At 47.1% G+C, this 13,793-nt stretch overlaps 1 protein-coding gene across 3 annotated transcripts in view; it reads right to left on the bottom strand.

Annotated features, from left to right (window-relative positions):
* epha8 (eph receptor A8) overlaps nucleotides 1-13,793 on the bottom strand; it is a 331,222-nt gene that overhangs the window by 93,149 nt on the left and 224,280 nt on the right. For all 3 annotated transcript variants that reach the window (XM_078425132.1, XM_078425133.1, XM_078425134.1), the window contains exons 5-6: nucleotides 4,995-5,330; nucleotides 790-914 (exon numbers count right to left, since the gene is read on the bottom strand). In XM_078425132.1, coding sequence (XP_078281258.1) covers nucleotides 790-914; nucleotides 4,995-5,330 — 461 coding nt within the window. The remainder of the gene's footprint in view (nucleotides 1-789; nucleotides 915-4,994; nucleotides 5,331-13,793) is intronic.

Raw genomic sequence — 13,793 nt, 5'->3', positions numbered from 1 at the left:
ACGTGTCATCTGTGGGCTATCAATCACCAGAGTGGAACTTCTCTCTTCCCCCTCATTTTGTTCAAACACGAGCAGGTTCTGAAGAGGATGCAGCTGATCATTGTAAACCACAGGAACGATCTCTCACTGTGCGATGTACATACATCATACATGCCAAGAACCTAATCACCATTCTGTACACATTATTCTTATGCCCTTATGTATGCTATTAGTGGCCTCCCACCAAACACAAATAAGTCATTCAGCACCCTTTTCTGAACCATACCCAGAATGGTCACGCCCTCTCCTCTACACCGGAGTAGATGGCATAACCATCTTTGACCTGAAAGTGAAAGTTAACTGCGAACAAGTTATTAGAAATGAACAGCGGCATGTACATTTTAAGATAATAATCAATAGTTCTGCGATTGCCATGCAATCCCGGAGTAACACATGTACGACAGTGTAAAGGAATCCTTTACGCTGCTTGTGTGGGAAGGAACTGCAGATGCTGGTTTAAACTGAAGATAGACACAAAAAGCAGGAGTAATTCAGCAGGACAGGTAAGGAATGGGTGACGTTTCGGGTCGAGACTGAAGTTTCGACCTGAAACGTCACCCATTCCTTCTCTCCAGAGATGCTGCCTGTCCCGCTGAGTTACTCTGGCTTTTTTTGTCTATCTTCCCATTTTTGTGTCTATCTTCCTTGTTCTGCAGTTTGCGACATTAGTCCATCACAGTCAATGTATCATTCGCTTTCTAAGACACACAGTAATAGCTGGTTTAAGCAGCAGAGAAGGAAAGGATTTACCTTCTCAAAGTACTTGATCTCATACTCCAGTATAATGCCATTGGGGTGATCAGGTTCATGCCACATCAAAGTCACACTGTTCTGACTGGTGTTTTCCTGCTTGACAACCAAGATCTGTGACGGGGCTAGAGAGAGAGAGAGAGACACACACACACGCACGCACACACACACACACACACACACACACACACACACACGCACACACACACACACACACACACACACACACACACACACACACACGCACACACACACACACGCACGCATGCACACACACACACGGATAAAACATGAGGGTTAGACTGCAACATGCAGCACTAGGAATATAGTAACTGTTTTTTAAAGAGTCAATAATGTACAAGAGATACATTGGATCCAAATATACACACAGCAGTGTTCAACCCAAAAAAACAGATCAGGACACTGCGATCCTATCGATGGATCTCTGCAATTCCAAGATCTGCTGACACACTTATCTTGGGAATGGGAAGGATATTTTTGCTATTGAGGGCGTGCAGCGTAGGTTTACTGGGTTAATTCCCTGAATGGCGGGACTGTCATATGTTGAAAGACTGGAGCGACTATGTTTGTATACACTGGAATTTAGAAGGATGAGAGGGGATCTTATCGAAACGTATAAGATTATTAAGGGGTTGGACACGTTAGAGGCAGGAAACATGTTCCCAATGTTGGGGGAGTCCAGAACCAGGGGCCACAGTTTAAGAATAAGGGGTAGGCCATTTAGAACAGAGATGAGGAAAAACTTTTTTAGTCAGAGAGTTGTGAATCTGTGGAATTCTCTGCCTCAGAGGGCAGTGGAGGCCAATTCTCTGAATACATTCAAGAGAGAGCTAGATAGAGCTCTTAAGGATAGCGGAGTCAGGGGGTATGGGGAGAAAGCAGGAACGGAGTACTGATTGAGAATGATCAGCCATGATCACATTGAATGGCGGTGCTGGCTCGAAGGGCCGAATGGCCTACTCCTGCACCTATTGTCTATTGTCTATTGTCTATAATAAGTGAAACAAAGAGTAGATACAAGGAACTACAGATGCTAGTTTGCATAAAAACGCTGTCGTAACGTAGCGGGTCAGTCAACAACTCTGGAGAACATGGACAGGTGACGTTCACGGGTCGGGATTGAGGAAGGTTCCCGACCTGAAACCTCACCTGTCCATGTTCTCCGGAGATGCTGCCTGACCCACTGACTTCCTCTCGCACTTTGTGTCTTTGTAAGTGAAAGAAAGCCAAGTTTACCCCAGCACCATGCTAATGGGCAAACACAGCATTACCGTGACAAGGCAACTTGCAAGTAGGTCTTCAGTAAATGCAGGATGGGTCTTTCACACCAGCAGAACCGTAGTTCACCAATAGTCATACCCCAGTGAATATGGAGTGATGTCTAGCACATTGGGGACCTGATGGGGGCCCCATGTGGTGGGGGTATTGGGTTAGAACCTCTCTATTCACTGAGTGAATCTTTTTTGTGTTGATCTGGGCTCTAGTGGGAATGGTACTTTAAGGGAAGTCAATGCTGTCGGCTGACTTCACCTTCTAAGCCACACCTGGCAACAGAAGGGCAGATGTGTTAAATCAGTCACCAGCTGATCTGTCAGCAGTACAGGCTGCCTGGCCAGGAAGCAACACAGGAAATAAACCTGGTAAACTGTGGTTTATCGCAGAAAAACAAAACAAAGCCTACAGCAGAGAGACTTAACTGCAGTTATACATAATAAACCGAAGTTATAAAAATAATAATTACGGCACACTTCTGAAACAGGCAAAAACAACAGCATATTTTAGCAACAATTAGGATTTCTCATGTGGTATTTCTCAAAGCAGCCTGTGTTTAGTTTAGAGATACAGCGCGGAAACAGGCCCTTCGGCCCACTGAGTCCGCGCCGACCAGCGATCCCCGCACATTAACACAGTCCTACACACACACTAGGGACAATTTACATTTTTATACCAAGCCAATTAACCTACAAACCTGTACATCTTTGGAGTGCGGGAGGAAACCGTAGATCTCGGAGAAAACCCACGCGGGTCAAGGGGAGAATGTACAAACTCCGTAACAGACAAGTGCCCGTAGTCAGGATCAACTCTGCCGCTGCGCCATCTGTGCTTTAGGATGGGGGGCTGCTGCTGTTTAAACATGATAGTTCATCCATTGCTGTGATATGGCACACTCATGGGAGCAACGCCAGACATGGAACGAACGTGACCACTGGCCCAAGGTGCGGATTTGACAAACGGAGTAGCTGCAACACTTTTTAATGCTTAATAACCATTTGGTTTGAATGATGGTATCAGGGTTTCAGCAAAGTGACATTGGACAAAGTTTAGTTTAGTTTAGAGATACAACATGGAACCAAGTCCACACTGAGCACTGAACACCCACACACTAATTCTATGACCTACACTCTAGGGGCAGTTTTACAGAAGCCAATTGACCTACAAACCTGCACGCCTTTGGAAAGTGGGAGGAAATTGAAGCACCCGGAGATAACCCATGGGGGCACAGGGAGAACGGAAAAACTCCACACAGACAGCACCCAGAGTCAGAATGGAACCCGGGTCTCTGGCGCTGTGAGGCACCAGCTCTATGGCTACACCACTGCGCCACAACAATGGGCATTGCAAGCTAGAGTGGGGCACATAAAATAAAACTGAAGTTATTGAGTGTGGGAGAGAAAGTATTCCTCTGGTTGGTATTGGACCACACAAAAGGAAGATAGTTGTGATCCGAGCTCTGGGATACAGGTCTGGAGTTACAGGCTCAAGTGGTGATGGCTTATCATATCAGTAGACAATGGTAGCCATGACCCCCTAAGGAGCCACCCCTCTTGTGGAAGCCTGGACTGGGAAGGAGAAGCATGGGAGTTACAAACTCAAGTCAATAAGGCAAAAGGCAAAGTTCTGGAGGAACTCAGTGGGTCAGGCAGCACCTGTGGAGGGAAATGGGCAGATGACATTTTGGGTCAGAACTATTCTTTAGACGAAAAGAGTAAGGGGGAGAAAGATGAAAATGAGTTGGGGGTGGGTTAAAGTTTGGCCACAGATAGGTGGAGAGGAAACGCAATGTGTAGGAAGGAATGGCAGGGTAGACTTGATGGGCCGAATGGCCTAATTCTGCTCCTACAACTTATGAACTTACAAAAGCACAAAAGGAACTGCAGATGCTGGTTAAACCGAAGATAGATACAAAAAGCTGGAGTAACTCAGCAGAACAGGCAGCATCTCCAGACAGAAGGAATGGGTGACGATTCGGGTCGAGACCCTGCTTCAGGCAGCTTGGCAGACGGGTGGAGACAGTGGCAGAGGCTAGCGGTGAGATGGAGTCAAAAGGATGTCAGAGAAGGAGAGATGAGGAGGAGTGAGATGTGAAGCTGGACGGCAGATCCCTACAACAAGCCTTGAACGAGGACGGTCTTTCTACTGCAGCCGCACACCAGTCTAGAACGAGGGCTGAGGAGGGCCAGGTGTGGAGACGGACATCAGTTCGCAGGACAACCAAAATGGAGATGATGGCTGCAACAGGTCTTTGTGGTCAGCTGCAGCTGGGACAGTAAAATGGCACCAAAATGGCACCTCTTGTATGTGGACTCAGTGGGCTGTTCTGTACATACTGTACTGAATGGGGACGATTGTGCTTTTGTAAGTTCATAGGTTGTAGGAGCAGAATTAGGCCATTCGGCCCATCAAGTTTACCCTGCCATTCAATCATGGCTGATCTGTCTTTCCCTCTCAACCCCATTGCCCTGCCTCAGAAACATAGAAACATAGAAAATAGGTGCAGGAGGAGGCCATTCGGCCCTTCGAGCCAGCACCGCCATTCATTGTCATAACTCCTGATACCTAAGAGGCATTTGGATGGGCACTTGAAATGCTACAACATTTAGGGCTACGGTCCAAATGCGGGAAAATGGGATTGAAATTAGACTGTGTTTGGTAACGGGCGGCGCGGACACGATGGGCTGAAGGGCCTCTTTCTGTGCTGTAGGACTCTATGACTTTATGACTCTATGACCTGTACCAATCAAGACTAATCATGTCTTGCAGACCTGTATGCAAAAGATGTATTTCACTGTGCCTGCTACACATGACAATAGACCATCGAACCATCGAGTTGATCGTCAGTGAGTCCAATTCACCACACAAAAACATTTCATGAGATAATGTTGCATGAAACGTATCTTTCATACCTGCCTGGTTAGTGGTGACATTCAGCGAAATGAACTGCCGGGGTTCCAAGCTGAGATCAGAGACGCCATTCACTGCCTCGACCTGCAGTGTATAGTTGGTGTGGGCCAAGAGGTTCACTATGTTGATGGCGGGCTCCGTCAGCCCCATCTGCTTCGGGCTGAACCGTATCCGATTCCCGCACGCCTCACACTGACTCGACTCCCAAGCGCACTTCCTGCAGAGGACGTTGTATCGGATGTCAATCCTTCCTCCGTTGTTGGCGGGTCGGATCCACTCCAAATATACCGAGGTCCCGTTCACACTGGACAGCGCACTCACTGGAGCAGAAGGTGGTCCTGGTACATCAGGGGAATGAATGAAAGACATTGAATGCCAAAGCACCATTGACATGCTCACACAAAAACACCACAGCATCTAACGTTATTGAAAAATCAGAAGCAAGATTTTCCATCAATCCTTTTCCTTGGTTCATGTTCCTTTTTGAGAGAGCAGCAAAAGAAAAAACCCCAGCACAATTGTTAAATTCAAAACGTGCCCTCTACCGCACTCCACACCATTAACATTAGCCTGCGATCCCACTCACATTTAACACCTCGCTTCCAATTTGAATCTTCCAGAAAGTGCATTCAACTTATTAGCCAGCTCTCCAAGGGGATGAAATGACTTGCAAATCAGCAGGGAAGAGAAAACTCCCAACCTTCTCTCCAGCCCATAGGCAATTGAGTGAAATGGCTCGATGTGCCTGATTAATCCTGGCATTCGGCCTTCCAGTCCAAGCAGGATTGCAGCTGTAACAATCAACCAAAGGCTGAAAACGTGTGGCTATATTTTTGCACAGTGGAGTCTGGAGGCTACCACCCAGCCAAGTTAGTGGACAGAGAGCTAAAGGTTTAGGAGGTTGCACAAGAACAGGTCGTGTGGCATGGTGGTGCAACGGTAGAGTTGCCGCCTTACAACGCTTGCAGCGCCGGAGACCCGGGTTCGATTCCGACTACGGGTGTTTGTCATGTATCGATTTTGTACGTTCTCCCCGAGATCTTTGGTTTCCTCCCACACTCCAAAGAAGTACAGGTATGTAGGAAATTGGTTTGGTAAATATAAAAAATTGTCCCTAGTGTGTGTAGGATAGTGTTAATGGGCGGGGATCGCTGGTTGGCACGGACTCAGTGGGCCGAAGGGCCTGTTTCCGCACTCTATCCCAAAACACACAACTAATTTATGGGATAGCTCCTCAATTGTTTTCGATAACCTGTGCAATAAGCAATTCAGACACCAATGGGACTCTTATTGATCCATCTCTTGTGGTGCAATGGAGCAGGGAGGTGATGCTGACAAGGTGTGCTCAGGGAAGAGACCTTGTCTTCTCCCCATATCCCTTGATTCCACTAGCACCTAGAGCTCTATCTAACATATCTCTATCTCACAGCGGCATCTTTTTAAGCACACCTGTTCACCGGGCGAATTTTTAGTCACTAGTCATTAATTTATTGTCACGTGTACCGAGGTACAGTGAAAAGCGTTTGTTGCGTGCTAACCAGTCAGCAGAGAGCCAACACATGATTACAATCGAGCCGCTCACAGTGTACAGATAGATGATAAAGGGAATATCGCAAATAACATTTAGTGCAAGATAAAGTCGAGTAAAGTCCGATCAAAGATAGTCCGAGGGTCTCCAATGAGGTAGATAGTAGTTCAGGACTGCTCTCTGGCATTTGGTAGGATAAACCCATCCAGATGTCTGTGCAATCTAGATGTCTGTTGAAAATTTAGGATATTTCAGCACTTCTGCATGTTTTCCAAAGAATTAGGCAAGAATGGACAGGTTTATCAGCAGACCGTTCGTGATCTGCATGATATATGTTTGCTCATTGCAGATTGAGTGATTTACAGACATCCTCTGAACTTGATTAAGAGACGCCTACGGCATAAACATTCACAATAGCTCTTACGCTCACCAATGGATACTGCTGTTGTGGAAGTGATTTCCAAGTTTGCTGCAAAATTGGGGACAATTTGGTGGAAATCTCCTTTAAGAACTGTAGCATGGATTCCCTCCTCCTATCGCTGGCCGCGCAAGGGATGAACGTTACGTGAAAGTGCTGGAGTGTCAGATAAGGAGAGAAGAGGAGTGAAGTGTGAAACCAGAGGGAGAAATATAGCCGGAATAGGTCAGGGAAGAGGGGAAAGAGTGGGGATACGTGGGAAATGAGGGACTTTGGGCGCTGGGAGTTGAAAAAGAGAGGAAAGGAGCAGGATGAATGACTGGGAGGGATGGGAGATAAGCGGGAGGAATGGGTGTGCATCAGTGTGGGGGAAGCACAGGAAGGAGATAGGGGGTTTGGGGGGGTATTATTCAAAATTGTCAAATTCAATGTTCAGACCTTTGGGTTGTAACCTATCCAAGACAAGCATGAGGTGCTTTTAGATCACATCGATCAGCTACGATCATTTTGAATGGAACCACAGGCTTGAGGGGGCTGGTGGCTCTGCTCCTGCTCCTACTTCCTTGTGTTTTTGTCTGTCTTGGGCTTTTGCATGTGCATGATGAAAGTGGAGAGGCCCAGAACTAGTGCTTCCGACTATCTGCTCATCCCTGGACTCACATGGCAATCGATCCCTCTGAGAACAGCAGGCAGTGAAGAAAGCCAATGGAATGTTGACCTTCATAACAAGAGGAGTTGAGTATAAGAGCAAAGAAGTCCTTCTGCAGTTGTACAGGGCCCTAGTGAGACTGCACCTGGAGTACTGTGTGCAGTTTTGGTCTCCAAATTTGAGGAAGGATATTCTTGCTATTGAGGGCGTGCAGCATAGGTTTACTAGGTTAATTCCCGGAATGGCGGGACTGTCATATGTTGAAAGACTGGAGCGACTAGGCTTGTATACACTGGAATTTAGAAGGATGAGAGGGGATCTTATCGAAACGTATAAGATTATTAAGGGGTTGGACACATTAGACGCAGGAAACATGTTCCCAATGTTGGGGGAGTCCAGAACCAGGGGCCACAGTTTAAGAATAAGGGGTAGGCCATTTAGAACAGAGATGAGGAAAAAAAAATTCAGTCAGAGAGTTGTGAATCTGTGGAATTCTCTGCCTCAGAGGGCAGTGGAGGCCAATTCTCTGAATACATTCAAGAGAGAGCTAGATAGAGCTCTTAAGGATAACGGAGTCAGGGGGTATGGGGAGAAAGCAGGAACGGGGTACTGATTGAGAATGATCAGCCATGATCGCATTGAATGGCGGTGCTGGCTCGAAGGGCCGAATGGCCTACTCCTGCACCTATTGTCTACTGTCTATTGAGAAACTCCCACCTGGTTCCAACCAACCGTGGATAACCCGGCACAGTCACAACAGACTGCGGACAGGCATGGGGAGAAGCAAATCACACATGCTGAAGTGGGGTTATACTGGAGATGCGGCAGACTGAGAGTGCGGACCTCGTTTCCCTGACCTTGCCTCAGCCTTGTGTAAGAAGGAACCGCAGATGCTGGTTTACACCGACGATAGACGCACAATGCTGGAGTAACTCAGCGGCTCAGGCAACATCTCTGGAGGAAAGGAATAGGTGACCTTTTCGGGTTGAGACCCTTCATCAGATTGAGAGTCAGGGAGGGGGAAACTAGAGGTAGGGGGAGGTACAGAACAAAGCGAGAGCCTGCATCGTCGATTCAGGAAAGGTGGAGCCCACAATGGTCCATTTTTGGTTGGGGACGAGGTGACAACGAAGGAATACAAACGGACGAGGGACGGAGAGAGAGAGAGAATGCAAGGGTTACGATGTCAGATAAATCAATATTCATGCCGCTGGGTTGTAAGCTCAGCCATTGCTCCATTGTGAAGCAGGTTTGGAGGGATATGGACCGAGCGCAGGCAGGTGGGACCAGTGTAGCTGGGCCATGTTGGCCGGTGTGGGCCGAAGGGCCTGTTTCCACACTGTATCACTCTATGACTCTATCCGCATCCTAATGTTACGCACCAATTTGACAATTCGCTAACTCTTGTTACACAATAGACATCCACAACACATAAATAATTTACTACATCTTCTGTTACTTTTGCTATTTCCTCTATCTGGTCCCTTCAGTATTTAGAATATTTGTAATTTAGCAGCATTCTCATCTCAGCATTAGAAAGTTATTTTCCTCAAAGAACACGACTGATTCAACTGGTTGTAATTCAGCTCAAGAGATTCGATCTTCCATTCTTTACAGGTAGCAATAATAATTATTGTGGCTATAAAGCACGTTAATTGATTATATATAATGAAGTAACGTAGAACAAAACACATGTAATGGAAGACAGACACAAAAAGCTGGAGTAATTCAGCGGGTCAGGCAGCATCTCTGGAGAAATGGAATAGGGCACCTACAGTATTCCTTTTCTCCAGAGATGCTGCCTGACCCGCTGAGTTACTGCAGCTTTTTTGTGTCTGCCTTCAATTTAAACCAACATCTGCATTTTCTTCCTACACATGTCACGGAACACTGTTTTCCAAGTGTCTTTCTTGATCTGTGGGGGGTTCACAGCATTGACATTGTGAGAGACTTCTTCTGTCAGTAAGTTTAAAGATATATTCGTGAAAGCACAAAAGCATCGAAACGTATAAGATTATTGTCTTATCGAAACATATAAGATTATTAAGGGGTTGGACACGTTAGAGGCAGGAAACATGTTCCCAATGTTGGGGGAGTTCAGAACAAGGGGCCACAGTTTAAGAATAAGGGGTAGGCCATTTAGAACTGAGATGAGGAAAAACTTTTTCAGTCAGAGAGTTGCGAATCTGTGGAATTCTCTGCCTCAGAAGGCAGTGGAGGCTAATTCTCGGAATGCATTCAAGAGAGAGCTGGATAGAGCTCTTAAGGTTTGCGGAGTCAGAGGGTATGGGGAGAAGGCAGGAACGGGGTACTGATTGAGAATGATCAGCCATGATCACATTGAATGGCGCTGCTGGCTCGAAGGGCCGAATGGCCTCCTCCTGCTCCTATTGTCTATTGTCTATTGTCTATAACTGAAGTAACAATGGGTGGCGTAGTGGTAGAACTACTGTCTTACAGCACCAGAGACCCGGGTTCGATCCTGACTAGGGGTGATGTCTGTAGGGAGTTTGTGCGTTCTCCCCATGACCTGCGTGGGTTTTCTCCGAGATCTTCGGTTTCCTCCCACATTCCAAAGACGTGCAGGTTTGTAGGTTTGCTGGCTTGGTATAAATGTAAATTGTCCCTAGCGTGTGCAGGATAGTGTTAGTGTGTGGGGATCGCTGGTCGGCGTGGACTCGGTAGGCCGAAGGGCCCGTTTCAATAGAGAGTTAGATTTAGCTCTCGGGGCTAAGGGAATCAAGGGATATGGGGAAAAAGCCAGGACGGGGTACTGATTTTTGGATGATCAGCCACGATCATATTGAATGGCGGTGCTGGCTCGAAGGGCCGAATGGCCTACTTCTGCACCTATTTTCAACGTCTCTACTTTTTCGAAGTTTCCACGCTGTATCTCTAAACTAAAACAAAACTGAAAGTGAACAACTGCGAGAGTATGGTGACACCAGAAGGTCTTTGTGATGATCTGATTGCATTCCTGATGCAGGGATCATGCCTCCAGACATTCACGTGTGGTCCTGACATAATAATTGCACCACTGACATTGGCATCATCGTCCTGACCCGATGGTGTTCCTGACAGTCTAATTACCTTCCCGATATGAGAATCCTACATTTGACAGTTGGATTGTGTTCCTGATATGGTGATTATGTTTCTGAGAGAAGGACTGTGTTTTGGACGTCTGGAACCCAGATACAGTGCTCTTGGTGTCCAATTAAGTTTCTGACAATCAACATGACAGGTATTCTCCCATTACTCTGTGTGGGTTCCTGACACACTCGTTGCGATTTATAAAAGTGGGATTGTGTCTGAAGATGTATTCTGACGTTTCCCCATTGCTGGGGTCTGAAGAAAGGTCCCGACCCAAAACATCGTCTATCCTTCCCCTTCCCCTCCCCCCACTCCATTCCCCTCAATCCCCATTATCCTCCCTCACCCCATCCCTCCACCCCCCTCTCTCCCCCCATCACCTTCCCCCCTCTCTCCTCCCCTTCCCCTTCCCCCCTCCCCCCTCCCTCCCCTCCCCCTCCCCATCCCCCAACCCCCAACCCCCATTATCCTCCCTCTTCCCCCTTCCCCTTCCCCTCCCCCCACTCCATTCCCCTCAACCCCCATTATCCTCCCTCACCCCATTCCTCCACCCTCTCCCTCCCCCCATCCCCTTCCCCCCTCTCCCCTCCCCTTCCCCTTACCCCCTCCCCTCCCCCTCCCCATCCCCCAACCCCCATTATCCTTCCTCACCCCATCCCTCCACCCCCTCCCTCCCCCATCCCCTTCCCCCCTCTATCCTCCCCCTCCCCTTCCCCCCTCCCTCCCCTCCCCCTCCCCACCCCCCAACCCCCATTATCCTCCCTCTTCCCCTTCCCCTCCCCCACTCCATTCCCCTCAACCCCCGTTATCCTCCCTCACCCCATCCCTCCACCCCCTCCCTCCCTCCCCCCTCCCTCCCTAGGAGAGAGATTTAAACTTTAAAATGTGATTAAATTAAAAAACATAACACCGATTTCAATGAAACTTCTTCCATTAGCACCAAAGTGGGTAAGGTGGGCTTAAAATTGTCATGCTATCATGCACTATTTTGGCTGTAGTACAGGAACAAACAAACAAACAAACAAACAAACGAGAGTTTTAGTATATAGATGCAGCAACGGTACAGAAGAGATTAACCAAAATAATTGCACTGAGTAGGGACTTTAGTTATGTGGATAGACTGGAGAAATTGGGTCATTCCCCTGGTCAAGGTATTTACAAAAAACGCATTCTCTGGGCAGAGAAGATAAAGGGAGGCAGTTCCTATTAGTTGAAGAGGACATAGAGTGAACATGGTTGGCAAAAGAACAAAAAGATTCATGAGGGGAAAGAAATGTCAAAGGAAGGTTAGTGGGAGGGAGGATGAGTGATAGGAAGTGGGATAATCAGAATGATAGGCAGAGTCAAGTGTAGTGTTCAGATGGCCCTGAATAAGTATCCGCGAGGAAAGATTTTGCAGGGCTATGGGGAGAGGATTAGCATTAGCACTGGAAATAGTGTGGACACGATGGGCCGAATATTGTCCTGCAATGTAACCATTCCGTGATTTAACAGGGAGGATGCATTCCTTGTAGTAGGATTGTGCCCTTGAGGGTCCAAAGGTGTTTGTGTCGGTGGGGATGTGATGCAGTCTCCAGAGAGCAGGCCTGGACTAAGCTCGCCAGCAGTTCACGTTTAATTGAAAGTCCAAAGAGAGACTGAGAATATTACCAAAAGCCATTCAATTACTCGGAGCTATTTCTAGCTTTTAAAAAGCTGATTTGAAGACTCCCTATTTATATCACATTGTTTGCTCAGTTCTAAACGCTGCCCTCTCTGCTGTGCACAGTGGTTTAGGGTTCTAGTCAGCAGCTTCTGATAACCTTGTTGAGTTGAGTTAACTGCAGGGAGACGGGAGATGTATCTGAACACTTACGGGTGGCACAGCGGTAGAGTTGCCGCGCCAGAGACCGCTGTTCAATCCTGTCTATGCGTGCTGTCCGTACGGAGATTGTACCTTCTCTCCGTGATTGCGTGGGTTTTCAGTTTCCTCCCACACTCCGAAGATGCACAGGTTTGTAGGAGAAAAGCCCACGGGGTGACAGGGGGATCGTACAAACTCCGCACAGACAGCACCTGTACTCAGGATCGAACCCGGGTCTCTGGGGTTGTAAGGCAGCAACTCTACCACTGTGCCGGCCTCTGGGCTCGTCACCACACTTATGCTCAGGAGCTATCGAAATTAGCTTTCACTGTTTGAAGATTTCTCAAACCCTCATGAATGCCAGTACGTTCAATGAAATACAATGTTTTTATTCCTGCAGGAAGGTAAGTCTGATCCAGTGCTGTGTTGGCATTTAATGCTCAAGCAAAACTTTGGCCAAGAGTTTCAAGTTAAGTCAGGTCTACTCGAGTTTATTGTCATGTACACATGTATAATGAGCTACAAGCAGAACGAAAATCTTGCTTGCAGTAGCAACACAGGCACACAGACAACACATAAAAAACATAAATTACACATAATTACAAACAAATTCTACAAGATATTGAAAGGAAAAAGACTGTGCAAAAAAAAACCAAGACATTAGTGCAAAATACATTGAGTAAACAAGACCTTGCTAGTGCAACAGGTGGTGTAGAGTGTTCCACTGCCGAGATAGCTTTAGGGTTGTGCTGCTCGATTCAAAAACCTGATCGCTATAGGAAAATAACTCTTCTTGAACCTGGTAAGTTCAAACAATGATTTATGAATCTGTGGCTGAGCAAATTATTCCTTAATCCTTGCAGTAAATTAGAAATGTTCTTTGTGATTGATAATGGAGAATTAGAACATCAGAGGAATTCTTATCGTGACGTTGAACAGAGCAAAATTGACGTCTATAGTATTGGATTCAGTGCTCTAGAGATATGGTAGATCTTAGACTGGATTGGGCATGTTTGTTTTCCTAGAAGCAGTGTGGGGGGTGGGGCTTGGTTGAGGAATAGAAAATGGTCTGGGCAGATTGGAGAGAGCAGAAGGGCAAGAGCGGTGAGAGAGACCAGAGTATAGGAGTATGGGATTTATGGACTACCTGGGAGGAGGTTGTAACCACAAAGACAGAGGGAGTGGGGACACAGGGGTCTAGTGAAAGTGGAAAATGGGAAGAAAAGAGCCCTGGGTGTGGGGACTGCAGGAAGATGGAAAGAGAACAAGGTTG

Source organism: Rhinoraja longicauda, chromosome 30 (genome assembly GCF_053455715.1).
Source record: "Rhinoraja longicauda isolate Sanriku21f chromosome 30, sRhiLon1.1, whole genome shotgun sequence".
NCBI lineage: Eukaryota > Metazoa > Chordata > Chondrichthyes > Rajiformes > Arhynchobatidae > Rhinoraja > Rhinoraja longicauda.
Note: the sequence above shows the minus strand (reverse complement) of the source record. Positions and strands in the feature narration are given on the sequence as shown.